This window comes from Paroedura picta, chromosome 8 (assembly GCF_049243985.1).
Source record: "Paroedura picta isolate Pp20150507F chromosome 8, Ppicta_v3.0, whole genome shotgun sequence".
Taxonomy (NCBI): domain Eukaryota; kingdom Metazoa; phylum Chordata; class Lepidosauria; order Squamata; family Gekkonidae; genus Paroedura; species Paroedura picta.
In genome coordinates, this window is record NC_135376.1 from 6053506 (window position 1) to 6075076 (window position 21571).

At 50.9% G+C, this 21571-nt stretch overlaps 1 protein-coding gene across 1 annotated transcript; it reads left to right on the forward strand.

The window, feature by feature from the left end:
- ABCF3 (ATP binding cassette subfamily F member 3) lies at positions 1–21571 on the forward strand. The gene is made up of 21 exons (XM_077348205.1): positions 1–211; positions 3022–3169; positions 4268–4347; positions 6173–6225; positions 6528–6625; positions 7126–7248; positions 8735–9001; positions 9093–9173; positions 9932–9991; positions 10216–10272; positions 10773–10795; positions 12569–12624; positions 13735–13935; positions 15179–15255; positions 15385–15429; positions 16144–16276; positions 16492–16580; positions 17391–17482; positions 17598–17730; positions 19055–19142; positions 20544–21571. Exons 1-21 carry the CDS (start codon positions 136–138, stop codon positions 20700–20702), a joined length of 2139 nt encoding a protein of 712 aa, XP_077204320.1. The 5' UTR covers positions 1–135; the 3' UTR covers positions 20703–21571.

Below are 21571 nucleotides of genomic sequence, written 5' to 3' on the forward strand. Positions count from 1 at the left end.
TTGCACACGCCCCGAGTCGCCTGCGCGCTGTTCCACCGGCCCTCTCCCCGCCCGGACTACATTTCCCAGCAGGCGCCGCGGCGCAGCCGAGCCTGAAGCCGGTGACTGAGGAAGGCCCGAGGAGGCCGGGCGGCGATGGCGGCCTCCTGCGCCGAGATTCTGCGGAGGGAGTTCCCGGAACTCGACGGGGAGATGTTCGACTACGTGACCGGTGAGGCGAGGCGGCAGCCGGCCTGGCCTGGCCTGGGAAGGGACTGGGCTGCCCTCCTGGGCGGCTCTCCGGCCGTGGAGCCGGCTGGGCTGCCGAGTGCTCGTGGCCGTCCGTTGGACCGGCTTCGTGGGCAGGGAAAGGGCCGGCGACAGGGCCCCGCATCGCCCCTCCGTCTCTTTGGGCCGGGGAAACCGCCTGTCCGCCCGGGTCCAGATCTCTTAAGGCGGGGGGGGGGGTCAAACAGTGGCTCGCCAGATGTCCATGGACTACAATGACCATGAGCCCCTGCCAATTGACCATGCTGGCAGGGGCTCATGGGAATTGTAGTCCATGGCCTTCTGGAGAGCCACCGTCTTGGCCACCCCTGCCTTAAGGCTTCTCTGCAGGGTCAGGGGTCAGCCCAGGATTCGGACTGGTGGAGCTGGAATGCTTTGGAAACTGGTTTTCAAATAAGAAAGGATGAATGTGCTAACTGGAGGTTGATCCCAGTAACTGGGAGAAGGAGCGCAAAGTCGGAGTCCGGGGAGGACCATCAAGACCGACGCAGTTTCATTCTGAGTCTAGGTACAATTCATAGGTTCAGGTGGGCAGCCCTGTCATGGATGGACATGAACTTGCTCTTACAAAACTGATGTATATTTCTACTCCTCCTCTTGAGGGTTCTGCTGGAGGCGGCTTACAACTAAAAAACACCATATGAAAATAAAAACCATTGAAACAGAAGCCACTGTAACAAAAGTAGTGTAGAAATTATCCCTAAAGCTGGATTTAAAGAGTTGATAAGATAAAACCTCTGTGTTCCCTATAATGTGGCCTCCCTTTTCTGTAACACTTTCCTGCTGTCCAGTTCTGATAACAGAAACCAGAACTCTGAACACGCTGTTCCAAAAGGGGCCGCGCCATAGATCTGGCTGTTTTCAGTCCCCTAATGACCTCTAGTATTTGCATTTTTCACCACTGTCACATACTGAGTTAACGTTTTTTTATTGAGTTATTACCTAGCATCCCCCCCCCCAAAAAAAAATCTGCTTTCTGATTAGTCTCCACAAGTTCAGCAGATTTTTTGGCTCTGCTTTATACCACTTCACAGTAACTGATATTGAATTCTTTGCCCCACCAGCGTCCATTCACCCAATTTGGAGAAATCCTCTTTGATTGTCCTCCGCAACCCTTCACTGCTCATCCCCTGATGCTAGGTCTTATATGAGCAGTTTAAGAAGAAGAAGAGTGGGTCTTATATGCCGCTTTTCACTGCCCTGTGGAGTCTCAGAGTGGCTTACAGTCGCCTTCCTCTCCCCACAACAGACATCTTGTGAGGGAGGGGAGGCTGAGAGAGCTCTGACAGGACTGCTCATTCACTGTGAGAAGCCCAAAGTCACCCAGCTGGCTGAATGTGGAGGAGCGGGAAATCAAAGTCGGCTTGCCAGATTAGAAGCTGCCACTCTTAACAACTGCACCACCTTGGGGGTGGGGGAATTATACCCTGCTTTGTACGACCAGAAGTAATCCCAAAGTGGCTTATCGACATCTTTCCCTTCCTCTGCCCACAATGGACACCCTGTGAGGAAGGCAGGGCTGAGTCAGCTGCTCTCAGAGAACAGCTCTACGAGAACTGTGCTAGCCCATGGTCACCCAGCTGGTTGCATGTGGAGGAGTGGAATCAAGCCCAGTTCTCTGGATTAGCACCCAGCACTCTTAACCACAATATCACGTTAGCTCTTCAGTAGAACTGGTCCTGATACAGGCAGCTTTAGTTTGTGAGAGCTATCCTTTACTTCCCGATGCATGAGAATATCTCCTATGAGCCTACCCAACTATAATGGTCATCCACACACCTGAAACTGCCTCATACTCCATCAAGCCATGAAGAGCAGAACTGCCTACTCTGACCGGCAGTGGCTCTCCTAGGAGTCAGGCAGAGGTTTCCCACATCCCCTACTGCCTGGTCCTAACTGGAGATGCTGGAGTTTGAACCTGCGATCTACTGCACAAAGATGAGAGCAGGGGTGGCCAAACTGTGGCTCTCCAGATGTCCATGGTAATTATAGTCCATGGACAGGAGTGCACAGTTTGGGCACCCCTGGATTAGAGGCTCTGAGCCACAGCCTGTTTTCCGGGGATAGGCAGGCAGCAACCCGAAAAGGGCCTCTTACTGTGCCGCTAAAGTTCTCCCCAGGGAGATTCATCTGTCCCCACTCTCACAGTGCCTTCTGCCAGCAAGTGAAGACTTTTTATTTTGTTGTTCCTTGACTAATCCTTCTTCCTGTTTACATGTATGTAGTAGTTTTTAACATTGATTTTGAATGGCTTTTTGAGTGCTCTCTGACTTGGGGGACCTGATTTTTGGATGGGGGGGGGAGATCAGGACACAAATGTTTTAAATAAAATCGGCCCTCTCTTCTCACAGCTTGTAAGTCAGGCTTTCTCAGCCAGGGTTTTGTGCAACCCTGGTTTTTCTTGACAGCCCTGGAAAGGTTTCCTGACTGGATGGGAGTTAATTTTTATATATATTTTAATTAATTTGTTAAGCATTTATTGGGTGATGTGACCATTTATGGTCGGGTCAACCACCCCCCCTCTCAAAATGGCCAGTTATGGGCCTGGAATAGATGGGGAGGGGAGGGGCCCCGGGTATTTCCCAACCATAATCTGCACAATTGTGCCACTTCTGGGGGCTCTCATAGCCTGAAGAATGTTTCAGGGGGGTTCTGAACTGTAAAAAAGTTGAGAAAAGCTGTCCTAAGTTCCCACAGGGACTTTGTCTAGAGTTTTGCAGAAGTCTGAGAGCTTGAATGATCTCTCTCTGGCAGGTGTCCTCCACAGTGGCAGCGCAGACTTCGAATCAGTGGACGATCTGTTTGAAGCCGTTGGTGAGCTTTTGCAGGACGTGTCTCGAGACTCCAAAGATGACGAGGACATCCGTGCTATCTGCCAGCAGATGTACAACACCCTTCACCTGTAAGTGTCCTTTGACCGATACCGGAATAAGGGGCAAAGCGCAAAGTGCTAATTGAAAGGAACTCTGAAAAGGGCCGTAGGGAATCGAACCCAGAAATGCGTAAAGTGGCTTCTTGGGATGAGCTTCAGCAGGTAGCCATGTTGGTATGCCGTGGAAGAGCTAGATTCGAGTCCAGGGGGTCCTTCGTAGCACCACATTGTTCATTAACGATTTGGAGTTGGGACGAAGCAGTGAAGCGGCGAAGTTTGCAAACAGCACTTTTATTTTTATTTGATTTTATTATTACGCTTATTCACCACATGCTCTCGGCCAGCCGGCTCATGGCAGTATGCAACAATGGAATAAAACAACACAAACTGAACATAAAACAGTCCAGCCATCCGTCAGCTCCCCCATACCCCTTCAAACACAGCTGTTCCCCTTCAATCCAGCGCCTCAATGGGGTGGGCAGAGGAGGGCCCAATAGATCTTTCTTGACCTGGCCTCAACCAAATACCTGGCGGAAGAGCTCCATTTTACAGGCCCTGCAGAACTGAGACAGCTCCATCAGAGTCTTCAGCTCTTCTGGGAGCTCATTCCACCAGGTAGGGGCCAGGACTGAAAAGACCCTGGCCCTGGCTGAGACCAGTCTTCCTTCACATGCGCCAGCCTATTCCAACCCGCAGAGCAAAGAGGCCTGCGACAGGCATGGGGAGTTAGGCGGTCCCTCGGTTAAGTTGTTCAGGGCAGTGAGAACCAGGGTGGACTGTGAGACACTCCAAAGGGGTCTGTCAAGGAGAGAGAACCATGGTAGTGGGCTGGCCAACTGGCCAGGAGAGAGAATCATGGTAGATAACTCATTGAAGATGTTCAACTGCAACAAATAAGGCAGAGGCTATGCTGGGGGTTATTAAGAAAGGGATTGAAAACAAAGCGGTATCATCATGCCCCTGTATAAATTTGTGCCGCAGCCTCACTTGGGATACTGCATTCAGTTCTGGTTGCCACACCTCGAAAAAGATACAGTCGCTTTCGCAAAAGGGCAGTAAAGGGCAGCTAAAACAATTAAGGGGGTGGAACAACTTCCCTCTTCTGATACATTCCATTTCGATTGACAGGGACAATGAGAACTCACAGGGAGACCGACAAGTACTCCTGGATTCTCCAATCCAGCTTTCTAAGATCACAGATAATTACGGTGAGTAGTGCCTCTTGGCAGGGCAGGTGCTTCCAACTTTGGTGGCCAGGTTGTGGCCAGGCTTTGTGGACCTTGGAGGGCACCACCAATCCAGCCCAGAACAGCAATAGCAGGATGTGAGAGCCAAGAAATGCACATTAAGTTGACATGTATGGAGTCAGACCATTGGAGTGTCAAGGTTAACACTGTCTTGTCAAGGTGAACAGTGTCTACTCTGGCTGACAGCCCATTCTCAAAGAGTCTCAGGTTAAGGACTTTTGTATCACCTGATCCTTTCATCTGGAGAAGCCAGGGCTTGAACTCGAGACCTTCTGCATGTCAAGTTGAGGCTCTTCCCTGAGCGACAGGCCCTCCCCTTTGGAAAGCCACCAGAGCTACTGGCCATCACTATAAACCTGGGACCTGTTGCTAGCCAGGCAGTTGGTCTACCACTGAGCCACTGCCCCAGCGTGGACTGGCAGAAGTTCTCAAGAATCTGAGGCCAAGGTCTTTGGCATCACCTATTACCTGATCCTTTTCACTGGAGATGTCAGGGGATTGAACCTGGAACCTTCTGCGTGCCAGGCAGATGTTCTGCCTTTGAACCACAGCCTCTGCTTGGACTGGCAGAAGCTTTCCAAGGTCTCAGGTTAAAGTCTTTGATATCCCCTACTACCCAATCCTTTTCCCTGGAGATGCCAGGGATTGAATACAGGACTGTTTGCATGCAAAACTGGTACTTTACAACTGAGCTCTACTCCACTGCAATGCAGTGGGCCATTGACCAGTATGTTGCTTCACTTCCCTGTTTGGGCATGTGTTTCATTGGGTGACCTTCAGAAAGGCAGTACTTCATTAGTCATGTATTCTGCTCTGAGCTCTTAGAGGAAGGGAAGGATACAGGGAATGCAGTCTTCCCTGCGCTCCCCACCTCCAGCACAACTTCAGATTTTATTTCTGCTTTTAGTTTTGTCCGTAAATTGGGTGCGGAAGTTTGCAATCGCCGTAAAGTCAGTGCTAGCCACCAAAATATGTTACCTACCTTTTTGTGGCCCAACCGTTTTCTTGTGGGTTGACAGTTTTGAAGTCTGCCATGCTGCTATTATCCTGTGTTGGTGAGAACACATGGAGATCAATGCTGAATACTTTCTCAGGATGGAGTGGAAATCTCTGACATATTTTTACTCAGATCACTGATCTTCAGTGGGCACCAGTTGATCAAGAAGCACTTTGGTTCCCCACTCCTCCTCCACATGCAGCCAGCTGGGTGACCTTGGGTCAGTCATTTCTCTGAGAGCACTCAACTCAGCAGTTCTCTCAGGCCTCTCTCAGCCCCACCTACCTCACAGGGTATCTGTTGTGGGGCGAGGAAGGTAAGAAGGTTGGTTCTTATATGCTGCTTTTCTCTACCCGAAGGAGCCTCAGCAGCTTACATTCGCCTTCCCTTTCCTCTCCCCACAACACACACCCTGTGAGGTGGGTGAAGCTGAGAGAGCCCTGAGATAACTGCTCGGTCAGAACAGCTTTATCAGTGCTGTGGCGACCCCAAGGTCACCCAGCTGGCTGCAATGTGGAAGAGTGCAGAATCAAACCTGGCTCGCCAGATTAGAAGTCTGTACTCCTAACCACTACACCAAGCTGGCTCTCATTGCTGAAGCTCATTGCCAGCTGCTTTGAGACTCCTTCAGGTAGAGAAAAGCAGAGCATAAAAACCAACTCTTCTTTTTCTTGAATGTCCATATGGTTCAGTGCTTTTTCCTAGTCTGGGAACACCGGGGGTGGGTGGGGGTTGTGTTGTTCACTCCCCATACAGCTATGCATTCACTTCCCGTCTTGCCGATTGCAGATTCCGGTATGGACATGCTCCCGGGGCTGTGGCTGAAGAGAGACCAGACCTCCGTAAGTGCTCCAGAACTCGGAGGTCCCGTTACTCTTGCCTCTGAACTTCTTGCTGCCTTTCCAGAGCAGTGAGTTCCCTGCCGGCTTTCCCCTCTTTCCTTTTTGCAGCAGGTTATGCTGTAGCCTTGAACCAAGGAGGAAGGCAAGATAGACATGCTTTAACAATACGAAACGTTTTTACTGCCGCAATAGCGGAATCTCAGCTGAATGCCAGAGTTGTGTATGTTGAGCAGCTGCTCCCCCACTGAGCCCCACAGCCTAGCCCCCCTGCTCTAGCCTGGCCTCTCTTTTCTGCCCCACAGATGGTGAACACCAAGAAGCTGGAGAAGGCCGAAGCTCGCCTGAAAGCCAAGCAGAACAAGAAGCAGGAGCGAGATTCCGTGAAGTCCTGCAACCCATTGTAAGCGAAGGGCCCATCCCAGTGCAAATGAATCCTGCTTCTAAGAGTCGGGCAGTGGGGGTGGGGCATGTACTTCCTAAGAGGCTGGCAACGAGGAACATCCAGTTGCCATCACTCCTGGGAGATTTGGGGGGCAGTGTCTGGAGGAGATGGCGTTTGGAAGAGGAAGTGATGTCATTTCTGAGTAACGCTGGAAATTTCCTCTGGTAAAGACCATAGAGATGGGGGAAATTCCTAGAACTCTGTCAATACCAGTTCCCCACCTTTCCCCTCCCCCTTCAGCTCTTCAAACGATTAAAGGTGGGAGATTGCCCACTGCTAGCATGCAAAGAGAAAGCTTACCTGGTCAAGCATGCCCCAAAATGCTACATCTCAGACTCTAGTTTACCGCCTCCATGAGAACGAAATCTGACACAAATATTACTTGCTTTGAGAAGCTGCGTTACTCCGTGGCTTGGGAAAGGCGCTTTTGCTTCCCTCTAATAGCCTTTTCTGCACAGAGTACTTGAGGAGGCTTCCGCCAGCCAAGCTGCCAGCAAGAAGGAGACCCGCCTGGAAACCTCCGGCAAGAACAAGTCCTACGATGTCCGCATTGAGAACTTTGACGTGTCCTTCGGTGAGCGGTGAGTCTTTTGCACGCCAGTGGAGGAGGAGAGACCCTGCGGGCAGGAGTGCCTGGGAGAAGCCGTTGGAAGTCTACGGGGCCCTTGTGGTTGGTTGATGGGCTTTGTAAAGCAGCAGGGAGGTCCACATGGAAAGGAGGAGCCTCGGAGTGCATTCAGCCTTTGAACCTCTTGCTGCTAAACAGACAAGTCTCTGTAGGGAAGCTGTTCCATGGTAGCTGAGCCAGAAATCTCCCCGCCAGATGCCTTGGGGCACACAGCTTCAGTAAGACTCCATACCAGGAAGGTGGGCTACTAGACAGTTGGTTTGAAAGCAAATGTAAGAAGAGCCCTGATGAGTCAGGATAGTGATCTCTGTAGCCATAATCACATAGCTGCCAACCAGCTCCTCTGGAGCAGCCTTTCTCAACTTTTTTACCATTGAGGCACCCCTGAAACATTCTTCAGGCTTCGAGAAACCCCAGAAGTCTCACAGTCGTGCAGAACATGGTTGGGAAGCACAGCTGTGGACATGCCCAGCCAGGGCCCATCCTCTTCCCGCCCCTCCAGGCCCATCAGAGTCCCCAGCCCCAGAGAAGCGTGGTTGGCTTCAACTTGGGTCAAGGTCTTTTTAGTCCTGGCCCCGACCTGGTGGAATGAGCTGTCTCAGTTCCACAGGGCCTGCAAAACGGAGCTCTTCCTCCCGGTTTTTTGTTAAGGTCAGGTTCTCCAGGGACAACTGAGTCCCCTCCTCTAGCCAGCGCTATTATATTCTGTGTATCTTATACCTGTGGTGGCTTGATTGTAAATTGAGGAAGATTAGGGATTATGCCACTGTTTTAGGGGGCTTTATGGGCTTTTATGGATTTTTTAACATGAGGGATATGATTTATTTTATTGGTGTTTATTTCTGCTTTTTGTAACCCGCCACAAGTCCCCAGAGAGTGGCAGGATAAAAATCTAATCTAAGAAAGAAATAAGTAAGTGGCCATTTTGGGAGACGAGGCGGGTTGAGTCAACATGACCATGTATGGTCATATCACCCAAGAAATGTTTAACAACATTTACAAAAATATTTTAAAATGAATTAACTCACACCCATTTGTGGAAACCCTTCCAAGGCCGTCAAGAAACCCCAGGTTTTAGGAAACCCTGGTTGAGAAAGTCTGAAGGAACAACAACAAGGCATAGGGGCCAAGGCCTTCCCCTGATGTTGCCTCCTGGCTCTGGGATTCAGAGCTTTGTTTACTGCCCAACATATACGAAGATACTTTATCCCAAGCCAGATGAGTTATCTATCTTTGTCTGCTCTGACCAGCAGCAGCTCTCTGGAGTCTTTACTGCAAGATCTTTCTTTAGCTGCTGCAAATCCCAGCAAGCGAGCCTGGGACCTTCTGCCCTCCACCCAGCCTAGCCTTACCCCCAAGCCCAGGAGACCTTACAGCAAGGTGGGAAAGTGGCATATTTTTGAGCCGGGCTGGTAGCTGACCCCGTTCTCCCATTGCAGCGTCCTCCTCACGGGCGCGGAGCTGAACCTAGCCTACGGTCGGCGGTACGGCTTGGTGGGCCGGAACGGGCTGGGCAAGACCACCCTGCTGAAGATGATCGCCAGCCGCAACCTGCGGATCCCCTCGCACATCAGCATCCTCCACGTGGAGCAGGAAGTGGCGGGTGACGACACACCGGCCCTGCAGAGCGTGCTGGAGTGCGACACCACCCGGGAAAGCCTGCTAAAGGAAGAGAAGGCGCTGACAGCCCAGGTCAACTCTGGAAGGTAAAATCTTTGGTTCCCCAGCCATCCAGCGTAGAACAGGCCTGTCTTTGCCCACAACCTCCTGGCATGCTGTTCTTGTGTCCTGTTTCAGGGGAGATGGTACCGAAGGCTCCAGGCTGTCCGAAATCTATGCCCGGCTAGAAGAGATTGAGGCAGACAAAGCCCCGGCAAGGTAAGATGAGGCTGATCCTGCACTGAGCAGAGCGTATGGCCCCTTCCAGCTCTATGATTCTATGATTCATTCAGTAGAGACAGGAATACCATAATAATAACAATAAGTTTATTCATTTTATAACCTGCCCTTCAGTTTGTTTTCCTCTCCCATCTCCCCCAATTTATTTGGTTGGACTTTAAAAAGTGAAGAATCAGAACGGCCTTGGAGGCTGCCAGACTGACTGGGGGAGCAGGTCTGCATGATCTTTGCCATTCCTGCCACCTGCTCAGCATTCGACTCCTTTCCCTTCTCATAAGGGGGAAAGACCCCAGTTGAGGACGCAGCTCACAGAAGGCAGCTTTGACCAGAATGGCTCAGATCCAGCCACAAGGATCCCTGCTTTCAAACTGTATTTTGCACGGAGCTGAGATTGCGAACCAAGAGTGTTCACAAACTGCATTTTTGTGAATCGGTCCATGATTTGTGGCTCAGCCACGAACTGAACCATAAAGCTACATGAATTGATAGGCCTGTTTGCAAAACAAGCAGATTCATAGAGATTCATGAGCGACTTAAACCCCTGCTTTCCGCTCCCCGCAAAACCACGTTGGGGACCCCTGCTTTCTGTTTTTCACAGATTGCCAGGCTCACTGTGCCAAACTTCGTGGAAGTTCATTGCCATTCTTTCGTTTGTGAACTTCCCCCAACACTCGAGACAAACTAATGGGCAAATTCGCTCCCTCTTTCTCACTTCTCCCTCCTCTTCCCTCCCGCAGAGCATCTGTCATTCTGGCCGGGCTGGGATTCAGTGCAAAGATGCAGCAGCAGACAACCAAGTAGGTGGTTTACTACTGTAGGTTAAACTTTTCCAGTTGCGATTGAGGTGGGTGGGTGATGTTTCCCAGCTTGAGAAGAGATTTGGACTCGTCTCAGTATGCATTCCCTTGTGGAACAACTGCAACCACAAGGTCGCCTGCCATACCTGTAGGCACGTTAGGGGGGTGGGGGGCACTGGATGCAGGGTATCTGACGTCCCCGGTGTTTGTTTCTTTTTCCCCAGAGAGTTTTCTGGAGGCTGGAGGATGAGGCTGGCTTTAGCACGTGCCCTCTTTGCCAGGTGCGTCTTGTTGATTTGGCTACATGGCAGTTGTATCCAGAAATTGCATTGACAGCAGTGCTGGGGCTTGGAAGTGCAGCAAAAATATGCATGCAAGGAAAGATCACGGGGGATATTTGTTTCGGATTTGCATACTTTTAATTGCAGGGCTTGAGTCACTGAATCTGGCATTGCTTAGGCACCAAATTCTAGAACTTCTGGAGACAAAACAACATAAATGCTTAGCTGAGGTGGGGAACGGCCAAGGCGGGTCACTTTTTGCACCTGCGGGCAAGTCTGGCTGACGACAGGTGGGGTGGTGGTCACAGCCTCTTGGAAAAGTAACATAAACCTTGCACGATCTGTTGATTCACAAGAGCCCCACTGTAAGCACTAAAAATATCAAGACAGCTTTTCTAGCAGACTTCATCCTGAGGCTCCATGTTAAAACTGTCTTGTCTTCCTGTCTTCCTGCCTCCCCTGCCCCCCCCCCCCCCCCCGGCTGGCTGCGAACTCATCAGGCCTGACCTCTTGCTGCTTGATGGTAAGTCTTTCCAGGTTGCGTATCGGGAGGGAGGATGGGGGCAGAGAAATAGTCCACAGGCTCATTTCCAAAAGAGGCAGCGTGGTGTTGCAGTTAAAGACCAGAGGCCTCTAATCCAGAGAACCGGATTGGATTCCTCACACCTCCTCCACCCTGGGCCAGTCCCAGTTCTCTTAGAGCTGTTCTTATAGAGCAGTTCTCCCAGAGCTTTCTCAGCCCCACCTCCCTCCCTGGGTGTCTGTTGTGGGGAAGGCGATTGTAAGCTGCTCTGGGACTCCTTTGGGTAGTGAAAAGCGGGGAATAAAAAACCAGCTCTTCTTCTCCAGTTCTGGAAGATAAGAAGTGTGATCGTAGTTTGCACTGCCCTTCTCTCCCAGGAAAAATCTTTGCCACTTCCAGGCGGCTCTAGCCCAAATTTGCTGCAATTGAGCAAACCATGTTTGGAATGTCTGTCGTCATGGCAATTCCTGGTCAGGAACAAAGAAGGGAACCTGCACCAAGCAGGGGGGAAAGGCATCCCACCAGCATGTTCCTCATTTTGCAAAACCTGGCAGGAGGTTTGAACTGAGACAGCAAAAAATACTCAACTCCTTGGTTCAGTTTGTACATAGCTGTAAACGTCGTTGCAATTAAGTATCCTGGGTATACCCCATAGGAGTACCATTGAAAGTGGGCTGGGGACACCCTGCTTGTACGAGCTCCCAAGGAACAGTATGAAGAAGTTCTGCAGAAAGGAGGGAATAGGTAGAAATGGCCTGGAGCCAACCTTCCCCACCTCTCCTGCTTCGATACTTGACTCCAAAACTTACATGCGGCCTTGTGCACACTGGCTGAGCCTAAGGAAAGTGTTGCTTTCCTGCTCTTCCTACCTTGGAAGTCTGGCCTCAGTTCATTGCAGTGAAATTCCAGGTTTCTGCCCCAGAAGTTCCTTTAAATGGAGGATCGTTTGGGTGGAGAACCAGAATCTGTGCATTTTTATCTATCTATTTGGAGATTTTTTTTTTTTAATCCTGCTCCTCTCAGGGCGGTTTACCATCCCAGGGCGGTTTACATATTATAAATTTAATAAGGCCAATACATTTACCAAATATAAAAATAAGATAGTTTAAAATAGTTTAAAAGCCACAATGACCACCGCTGCACCCACAGAAGCAATAACTAACTCATCGCTAGCTGGCAGTCACTGGCAGTCTTCAAGCAAAGGTTGGATGTACACTTTTCTTGGATGCTTTAGGATGCTTAGGGCTGATCCTGCGTTGAGCAGGGGGTTGGACTAGATGGCCTGTATAGCCCCTTCCAACTCTATGATTCTATGATTCTAGCTAGATGTGAGAATTGGAGAAATCGGAGAGGGGAAGGCAAAAGGGGGGATAGGGCGGCCCGAGATTTGGATATAATGATAATCAGCCAGCCAGCCTCAATCATAGGTGTGGTGGAAGAGCTCTGTCTAGCAGGCCCTGCGGGACTCGGAGAGTTCCAACAGGGCTCTGATCTCTCTTGGGATCTCATCCTGCCAACCAGGGGCCAGGGCCAAAGAGCTCTGGCTGAGGCCTGGTGGATTTCCTTAGGGCTAGGGATCCTAAGCTGATTGGCCCCACTTGATTAAAGAGCTCTCTGGGGAACATATTCAGAGAGGCCACGTAAGGCTTGAATACCGTACACTTTACAAGCCCTGCTTCCAAAAATCCCCCACTCTTGTTCCCTGTTTTTGCCTTTTTAGAAAATTAACTATCAAATCCCTTGTCCACGAACAGCTGTTTTGTTTACTTCCAGAGCCGACCAACATGCTGGACGTGAAGGCGATCATCTGGCTGGAGAACTATCTACAGGTCTGTGCTGTGGCGGAAAGCAAATATATATATATTTCTAAGCTCATAGGAGGGTTCCGTCCCCCTCCAATTCCAACCCAGTGTAATGTGTTTGCTTTTTAAATTTATTATTTATTTATGTATATTTATTTATGTACCGTATTTGCTGGCGTATAAGACAATTGGGCGTATAAGACAACCCCCCCAACATTTCCACTCAAAATACAGAGTTTGTTACATTACATTACAGTACTATGGGCCACTATGGGCACTATGTCTATCCCAACTGAAGTGCACCCGGCGTATAGGACGACCCCCCCACTTGGAGGCATGTTTTTCAGGGGGGGAAAGTAGTCTTATACGCCAGCAAATACTGTATTTAGATTTCTAAGCTGCCTCTCCAAGAAGGTCTCAAAGCAATTTACAGTTCATGCTTTCGCGCATAAATTCCTGCCAGGGAATTAAGGCCCTCCTGACTGTCCCACCGATCAGAGATTATTTCGTGGGGACAGGAGAAAGGACCTTTTTGATGGTGGCCCCAGCAACCTCCCCAAGGAGGGGTACCTGGCCCCCTCACTCTCGATTTTTAAGAGGCAGCTGAAGGCAATTTTATTTAGGACTGCATTTGCTTAGCATGGTGTTGGGAGCCAGCTGGGTGCAGTTGTTACGAGCGGCAGCTTCTAATCTGGCAAGCCGGTTTTGAGTCTCTGCTCCTCCACCTTGGGCTCGTCACAGCCCTCTTAGAGCTGTTCTCAGAGCAGTACAATCAGAGCTCTCTCGGCCTCCCCTCCCTCACAAGGGGGGTCTGTTGAGAGAAGAAGGGAAGGCGATTGTAAGCCACTTTGGGACTCCTTTGGGCAGTGAAAAGTTGGTATAAAAATCTACTGTTCTTAATTGGGTTTTGTTTATGAGCCGTTCTGAGAATTTTAACTTCAGTCTTTTATTGCAACCCTTGTGCTATTTCCACTGTAAGCTGGCTTGAATTCTGTGAGGTCGAAAGGCAGCTAGTAAGTGTTTTAAAGAAATATATAAGGGTCTGATCTGATGAAGTACGTAATGAGGCTGAGCGGTAGGTGTCCTTGGGGAGGTAGCTGATCGAGCTGAGTATCTGAAGTCCTCTCCCCTTGCCAGACTTGGCAGTCTACCATCCTGGTGGTGTCCCACGACCGGAACTTCCTGAACGCCGTGGCCACCGACGTCATCCACCTGCACTCCCAGCGGCTCGACAGTTACCGCGGCGACTTTGAGAACTTTGTCAAGATCAAGGAGGAGAGGCTGAAGAACCAACAGCGCGAATATGAGGCCCAGCAGCAGTACCGCGAGCACATCCAGGTACGGGGGAGCCATTGGGATCTCGGAGACTGCCTGCCAGGCGAGAGATGCCAATGCCCAGAGGCTATTATTATTATTATTATTATTATTATTATTATTATTATTATTATTATTATTATTATTTATTTCCCACCACTCCCAAATGGCTCGTGGCGGGTTACAGTGTCTTAAAAACCCCATTAAAACTCCCATTAAAAGACTTTAAAATGTCACAACATGGCGGCACAATAATAAGATCCCCTTCCTACCCCCATTGCTAAAAAAGGGGGGGTGGAGGAGAAGGAGGTCAACGATGTTCAAGAAGCCCGGGGGAGAGCAGTCGATGTACCCCAGCTAGTGATCCCTGGCCCCAAAGACATACATCCAGCCTCAAACAAGGTCAGGGCTCTGCGCCTGCCTGTGTGCGCCCGCCGGTGCCTCCCCCCCCCCCCCACAAGCACCATGGCGCTGGCTGCTTCAGGCCAAAGCGCCCGCCCCTAGCTCAGGACTCGCACCCAGAACTGCAGCCAATTTGGGGGGAGGGGGGGTAAAGCTTAGCATTAGACAGAAATTTTGCATGCCTAACGCACAAGGTGTACTCCTCACCTAGTTAAAAGGTCTGGCAGTGAGTGATGGGAAAGACCTAGACCTAAAGCTCTGGAGAGCTTAGGAGAGACAGGACTGACCTTGCAGGACCAAAGGTCAGACTCAGTATAATGCGCCTCCGTGCATGTTCATGTGCGATACATGCAGAATATGGTCACTCAGCCTCCCAGTTCCTCCAGTTATTGAAGAGATTGCCGATATACATCCGGCCCCATCAGAAGACCAAGGAGTACTTCTGTGGAAAGGTCATCCCATTAAAGACCAGCAAGATGCTCTTGCGCTCAGGGATCGTAGCCATGTTTACTTTTAATACGTGTATTCAGAGCCAGCGTGGTTTCATGGTTAAGAGGGGTGGCTTCTAATCTGGCCAGCTGGGTTTGATTTCCCACTCCTCCCCATGCAGCCAGCGGGTTGACTTTGGGCTAGTCACAGCACTGATAAAGCTATTCTGACTGAGCAGGAATCTCAGGGCTCTCTCAGCCTCACCTCCCTCACAGGGGGTCTGTTGTGGGGAGAGGAAAAGGAAGGTGATTGTGAGCTGCTTGGAGACTCCAGGCAGTGAGAAGCAGGGTACAAACCCCCCAGCACTACTCCTTTTCAGTCCCCGCAGGAGGAGTTCTCATAGCTTGAGAAACTCCGGTCCTCTCTTCTCTCGTAGGTCTTCATCGACCGTTTTCGCTACAACGCCAACCGGGCATCGCAAGTCCAGAGCAAACTCAAGCTGCTGGAGAAACTGTGAGTTGGGTTCTGTGGTGTGGGAGGAAGGGAAGGGGCGGAGCCGCCAGGCCTTGCAGTCGGGGCTCGGCCACTAAGAAAGTGGGCCTTCCTCTCGAGATGAACTCGGTTTTGTTTCCATTTCTTTAGACCCAAGCTAAAACCGGTGGACAAGGAATCCGAAGTGATCATGAAGTAAGTGTTCAACATCGAGGAGATCTGGCCCTTTCACTCCTGTGCCTTGAGAGGGGGATGTCAAAGCTTACAGACCTCGACTCAAAGATGGGGAAACAGAAGAAGAAGAGTTAGTTTTTATACCCCGCTTTTCACTGCCCGAAGGAGGCTCAAAGCGGCTTACAGTCACCTTCCCTTTCCTCTCCCCACAACAGACACCCTGTGAGGTGGGTGAGGCTGAGAGAGCCCTGATATCACTGCTCGGTCAGAACAGCTCTATCAGTGCTGTGGCGAGCCAAAGTCATGAGATACGGTCCTCCTCCAAGCCCTTACCTTAAATATTAAGTGGAACAGATAAGCTTTCATGGGCATGCAAACTTCTTCAGGTATAGTAAAACAAGATGTCCTCAACCGTGGTATATAGGTAGAGAGATCCAGGATGTCTTGTTCACTGTACCTGACGAAGTGTGCATGCACACAAAAGCTCACACCGTGAATAAAACTTTGTCGGTCTCAAAGGTGCCCCCGGACTTAAATTGTGGTCTGCTTTGGGCCAACACAGGAATCCACCTGAATCTGCTAAATATGTTATTGAGGTGTAACACTTGAGCATAATATTGCTCGAAGGTTTAATGAATAGGTGGGAGTTAGTGATTTTCCCTGCTCAGGGGCTGGGGGCAGGTGACCCTCCGTACCTCTCCCTTTTGTGCCCATCTTCATTGTTCGTTCCAACAGGTTCCCTGACGGCTTTGAGAAGTTTTCCCCTCCCATCTTGCAGTTGGACGAAGTGGACTTCTTCTACGAACCCGGCGACTACATCTTCCGCTCCCTCTCTGTCTCCGCCGACCTGGAGTCGCGCATCTGCGTGGTACGGAAGGGGGGTTTACGGGCAGGAATTGGGGTAGCAGGGCTGAGAAACACCCCCAAGTATGATGCTTAGCTGTGAGACGGGAACGCTGATGGAACACAGCTGCCCATCTTGATCTGCCCCCACTGCACTGTACCCCAGGTTGCCTGCTCCTCACCTGCCGAATTCTCCGGCCAGTGATGGAGATCTGGGAATGTCTCCATCCTTTCATCCAGGTCGGGGAGAACGGAGCCGGCAAGTCCACGATGTTGAAGATCTTGATGGGAGACCTGGCACCTGTCCAAGGCATTAGGCACGCCCACAGGTACAAAGAGGGGAATGGTTTGCTGGAGCTGCCAGGGGGTGGGATGGGGAGAGTCGTCTATGAAAAGTGATAGGAAAACTGGTCTTGATTCATAGAATCCCAGAGTTGGAAGGGGCCATAGAGACCTTTCAGTCCAACCCCTGCTCAAGGCAGGATCAGTGTAAAGCAGGGGTGGTCGAACTGGGGCTCTCCAGATGTTCATAGTCCATGAACATCTGGAGAACCAATTTGGCCATTCCTGGCCTAAAGCATCCATGCTAAATACCTGCTCAGCCTCTGCTAAAGACCACCCGTGAGGGGGAGCCCACCACACCATAAGCAGCCGATTGTACTGCTGAACTACTCTGACTGTGAAAATTTCCCCCTGCTATCTAGTCAATGCCATTCTACACGTTGTTTAAAGCCATTACTGCAGGCCTTGTCCCCTGCTGCCAACAGGAACCTTTCCCAGCCCTCCTCTAAGTGACAACCTTTCAGATATTGGAAGAGAGCCATCCTGTCCCTTCCCAACCTCCTCTTCTCCAGGCCGGACACCCCCGAGTCCCTCGGCCTTTCCTTACAGGGCTTACTCCCCAGGCCCCAGGTCATCCTTGTTGCTCTCCTCTGCACCCTCCAAAGGTTAATTATAATGCTGTGGCAGGGGGGCGTCTGGCAGAACCTGGGTAACGTATATCTCAAGGGAACTGCAGGCGCCTCAATCAGACCATACTTGTCTTCTGTCCTTGAGGGGGAACATGGCACTTGTACCAACTTTAGAAGAAAAGGAGAAGGGCTGTTTCACAATAGGGTTTTGCCTCCCTCTCTTGGCAGGAACCTCAAGATCGGCTATTTCAGCCAGCACCACGTCGACCAGCTCGACCTGGACATTAGCGCCACAGAGTTACTCGCCAAGAGGTTCCCAGGTGATTTTTCGAGGGTGGGATTTCCTGTGGGGATGCATGGTGGGAGGTGCTAGGGCAGTGATCCAGTCCACGATGCAGAATAGTAGTGGTCTGATGGCTCCTTTCTGTTTCCCAGGAAAGACAGAGGAGGAATACCGTCACCAGCTAGGATGTTACGGAGTGTCTGGAGAGCTAGCGGTCCGCCCCGTTGCCAGCCTGTCTGGAGGCCAGAAGAGCCGGGTGGCGTTTGCACAGATGACCATGTCCTGGTAACGTTGTTGTTCTCTGTCTTCTTCTTTCACTGAATGAGACTGAACAACCTGACACATAATCTTGACAAGACAGAGGTTCTCTGGGCTGGCAGAAAGGCAGACCAGGGACTTCAGATCTCTCCTGCCTTGGATGGGGTTATGCTCCCCGTGAAAAGCCAGGTTTGCACTACCTGACACAGTCACCATCTCAGAAAAGCAGGGCCCTGTGGTGGTTCAGAGGGTTTTTGCTCAGCTTTGACTGGTGCATCCATGACATCTGTTCCCGATTCAGTCACATCTCACCATAGTGATCCATGCTTTAGTTCAGACTAGACTACTGCAGCGTGCTGTACTTAGGGCTGCCCTTGAATGCTGCAGTTAGACAGCTGGTTGGGGGTCTGCTACTGGAATCAGGTGATCTCAGTAATATAGCAATTACACTGGCTGCCAGTTTGGCCTCATTTAAAGTGTTCGTTTTGAATTGAAATTTCTACACAGCTTGGAAACAGGGTATCGGAAAGCCCGTCTTCTCCCTTATAATCCTGCTCTGGAATTAAGATCACTGAGAGGCCCTCCTGATTGTCCCATCTATCAAAGAACCTCATTTGGTTGGGTGCACGAGAGAGGGCCTTTTCAGTGGCAGCCCTATGATTTTAGAAAACTCTCTTCATGAAGGTGCGCCTAACTGCTTGCGCTTTCAGTCTTTAGGGGAGAAGCTGAGAGTTTTATTTAGGACTGCATTTGACAAAAGCAGCCCTAAATTGTGACTTTAAATTTTGGTCTTTATGTATTTTATATATGCTCTATTTTGTGTCAATATGGTAAGCAGCCCTGAGCTCCATAAGGAAGAGAGGTGACTAAGAAATATATTTCAAATCAAACTTGAGCTTCAGAAGCCAACATGGTCTGGAAAGCCCGCAGGGGTGACCAAACTGTGGCTCGCCAGATGTTTGTGGACTATAATTCCCATGAGCCCCTATCAGCATGGCCCACTGGCAGGGGCTTGTGGGAATTATAGTTCATGAACATCTAGAGAGCCACAGTTTGGTTGCCCCTGGTGTACCGATTAAGAGCGGTAGCCTCTAATCTGGAGAACCAGGTTTGATCCCCCAGTCCTCCACATGCAGCCAACTGGGTGACCTTGGCCTAGCCACAGTTCTTCTAGGGCTACTCTTGCAGAGCAGATCTGTTAAAGCTCTCTCAACCCCACCTACCTCCCAGGGGACCTCTGAGCAAGAGGCTCCCTGTCAGCTAGCCAAGGTGTGCCTTTCAGAATGTGGTCTTAAGCATCCTTCCTGGCAGATCCCAGGTTCAAGGAGTTCTCTCTCTGTCTTCCTTTCAGCCCCAACTTCTACATTCTGGATGAGCCGACGAACCACCTCGACATGGAGACCATTGAGGCTTTGGCCAAGGCACTCAATAAATTCCGGGTAAATCTCACTCTCTCACACGCACACAAACACACACCCCATGCAGCTCAGTGCAGATGGGGCTTCCCTCCAACATCTTCTATACTCCTTCACCCCACCCTGTACACGGCAGAGCTCTTAAAGAGACACCCTCCACACAGTAATAGAGCAAAGGATTTTGCTTCCATAAGCCAGCCTTTCTCAGTCAGGGTTTTGTGACACCCTGGGGTTTCTTGATGGCTCTGGAAGGGTTTCCTGAATGGATGGGAGTTAATTTTTTATATATTTTTAAACTTTCTTAAATATTTATCAGGCAATGTAAACATATATGGCCATGTCGATCCACCCACGTCCTCCTCCCAGAATGACCAGTGATTGGCCTGGAGGGGGTGGGAAGGGGAGGGCACCCAGGTGGGCATGGATACAGCAATGCTTCCCAGACATATTCTGCACGATGGTGCCACTTGGCTGGAATCCAGAGAGGAAGTGGGTCGACAAAGCCAACGGGCAGTAGATTCAGGCCAGACAAGAGGAGTTAGTTGTTTAATCCAGTGGTTCTCGACCTTCCTAATGCCGTGACCCTGTAATACAGTTCCTCATGTTGTGGTGACCCCCAACCATAAAATTAGGCGAGTGTTCTTTCACAGAAATTAAACCAAAACTGACCAATGGCGTGAAGATCCATTGTTCATGATTGTCGTTCCCAGCCCTAGAGAAGTACGCCTGGCCTCGACCAGGGCCTTTTCGGTCCTGGCCCCTACCTGGTGGAATGAGCTCCCGGGTACGCTGTGGGCCCTACGGGAGCTGTCAATGTTCTGCAGGGCCTGTAAAACGGAGCTCTTCCGCCAGGTCTATGGTTGAGGCTGGGGTCGGCGAGGTAGAGCATTGCCCCCCCCCCGGGGTCCGAAGTATACATCACTGCTCTCCATTCTCCATCGCCTTGGATGGTAGGGGGTAGAGTGGTACTTTTTTACGCCATGTTGGGAATTTTTAAAAGACTTTTAATGGGATTTTTAATGTGGGTTTTAAGACTCTTGCTACCCGCCACGGGCCTATTTAGGGAGTGGTGGGAAATAAAACTATTATTATTATTATTATTATTATATAAAATGTTTTTATGTAGCCTTGCGCTGTGTTTTGTTTTGGCGTGGATGTTAACCTGCAACCTAGCCTTTATTAATTCAATTCCGTAATGCACAGAGGGTCAAACAAGAAGCCCACAGCTGTTGCCCATGGCGAAGGGCCGGGGACATGAGTTACAGAGCCTTGCAGGGAAATCACAGACTCAGAGAGAATCACAGAAGGGAGCCTCCAGGGTCATCTAGTCCAACCCCCTGCAATATGCAGGTGGTCCATGCAGGGCCGGCGCAGCCAAGGTCCTCCAGGCCCATCCTGAAGCGTTCTCTGTCTGCCTTCTCCCAGGGCGGCCTGATCCTCGTTTCCCACGACGAGCGCTTCATCCGGTTGGTGTGCGAGGAGCTGTGGGTGTGCGGGAACGGCACCGTGCAGCGCATCGACGGCGGCTTTGACGAGTACAGAAACATCCTGCAGGAGCAGTTCCGGAAGGAGGGCTTCCTATAAAGCAGCCGCCCGGACTGTGCGCAGGAGCTGGCTGGGAGCAGAGCAGCCCGCGTGGCAGCCCTCGTCCTCCTCAGTGGCGCAGCAGGGATCTTGCCGACACCACCTGAACGTCAGCCGTGCAATTCCCGGCTGGCAGATCCTTCCCCTGGAAACCAGCATCTTCTGCCAGGAGGGCTTTCGGAGGAGGAAAGCAAATCTCCCCTTTCCTGCCGCTGGACGGGTGCCACGTCTCTGCTGGGCAGGGGCCGGAGGACAGCAGAGAGAGGGTCGGGAAGTGTTCCGGTGCTGCTTTAGCGGAGGGGAGCGTGGTTACGTTGGATCTCTGCCGCCAACAGTCCTTTCTCTTTCCCCGGGACTGGTCGAAGAATAACATCCACCGCCACGTTCAGAGTAAAAGAGAAGGTTCCCGGACACGAGGTGAAAGTCTAAAGCCAGCTTTGAAACATTTGAGGGAGGGAGGGGGGGAATCTCTTTCCTCTCCGCCCTGTTTCCCTGCAGTGAAAGAGGCACAGCCTCTCTGTGTGCCAATCTTAGAGGAAGCATTTCTTTCTTCAAGGCTTTGCCTTAAAGTTGCCCTGGGTTTCCCCGCGCTGCTCGGAAGGCGTTCTCTCCCCTCCATCACTTTCAACTGTGACCCCCCTCCAGAGGGGGAGGTGGGGGGGGGGGCTGGCCTTCCTTGCCCGGAAAACAGCAACCTCAGCCTCTCTGTTGTTAGGGCATCGGCTTCTGTAGAAGCTAACCTGTATTACCCGCTCTGGTCTCCAAGCTCTTCACGGTGTCAACTCCATGCTGGACGGTGTTCTGCCCCAGCTGACGCACCCCGTCTCGGCGATTACTCCGAATAAAATGGTTTCACGTTGCAAGCAAAA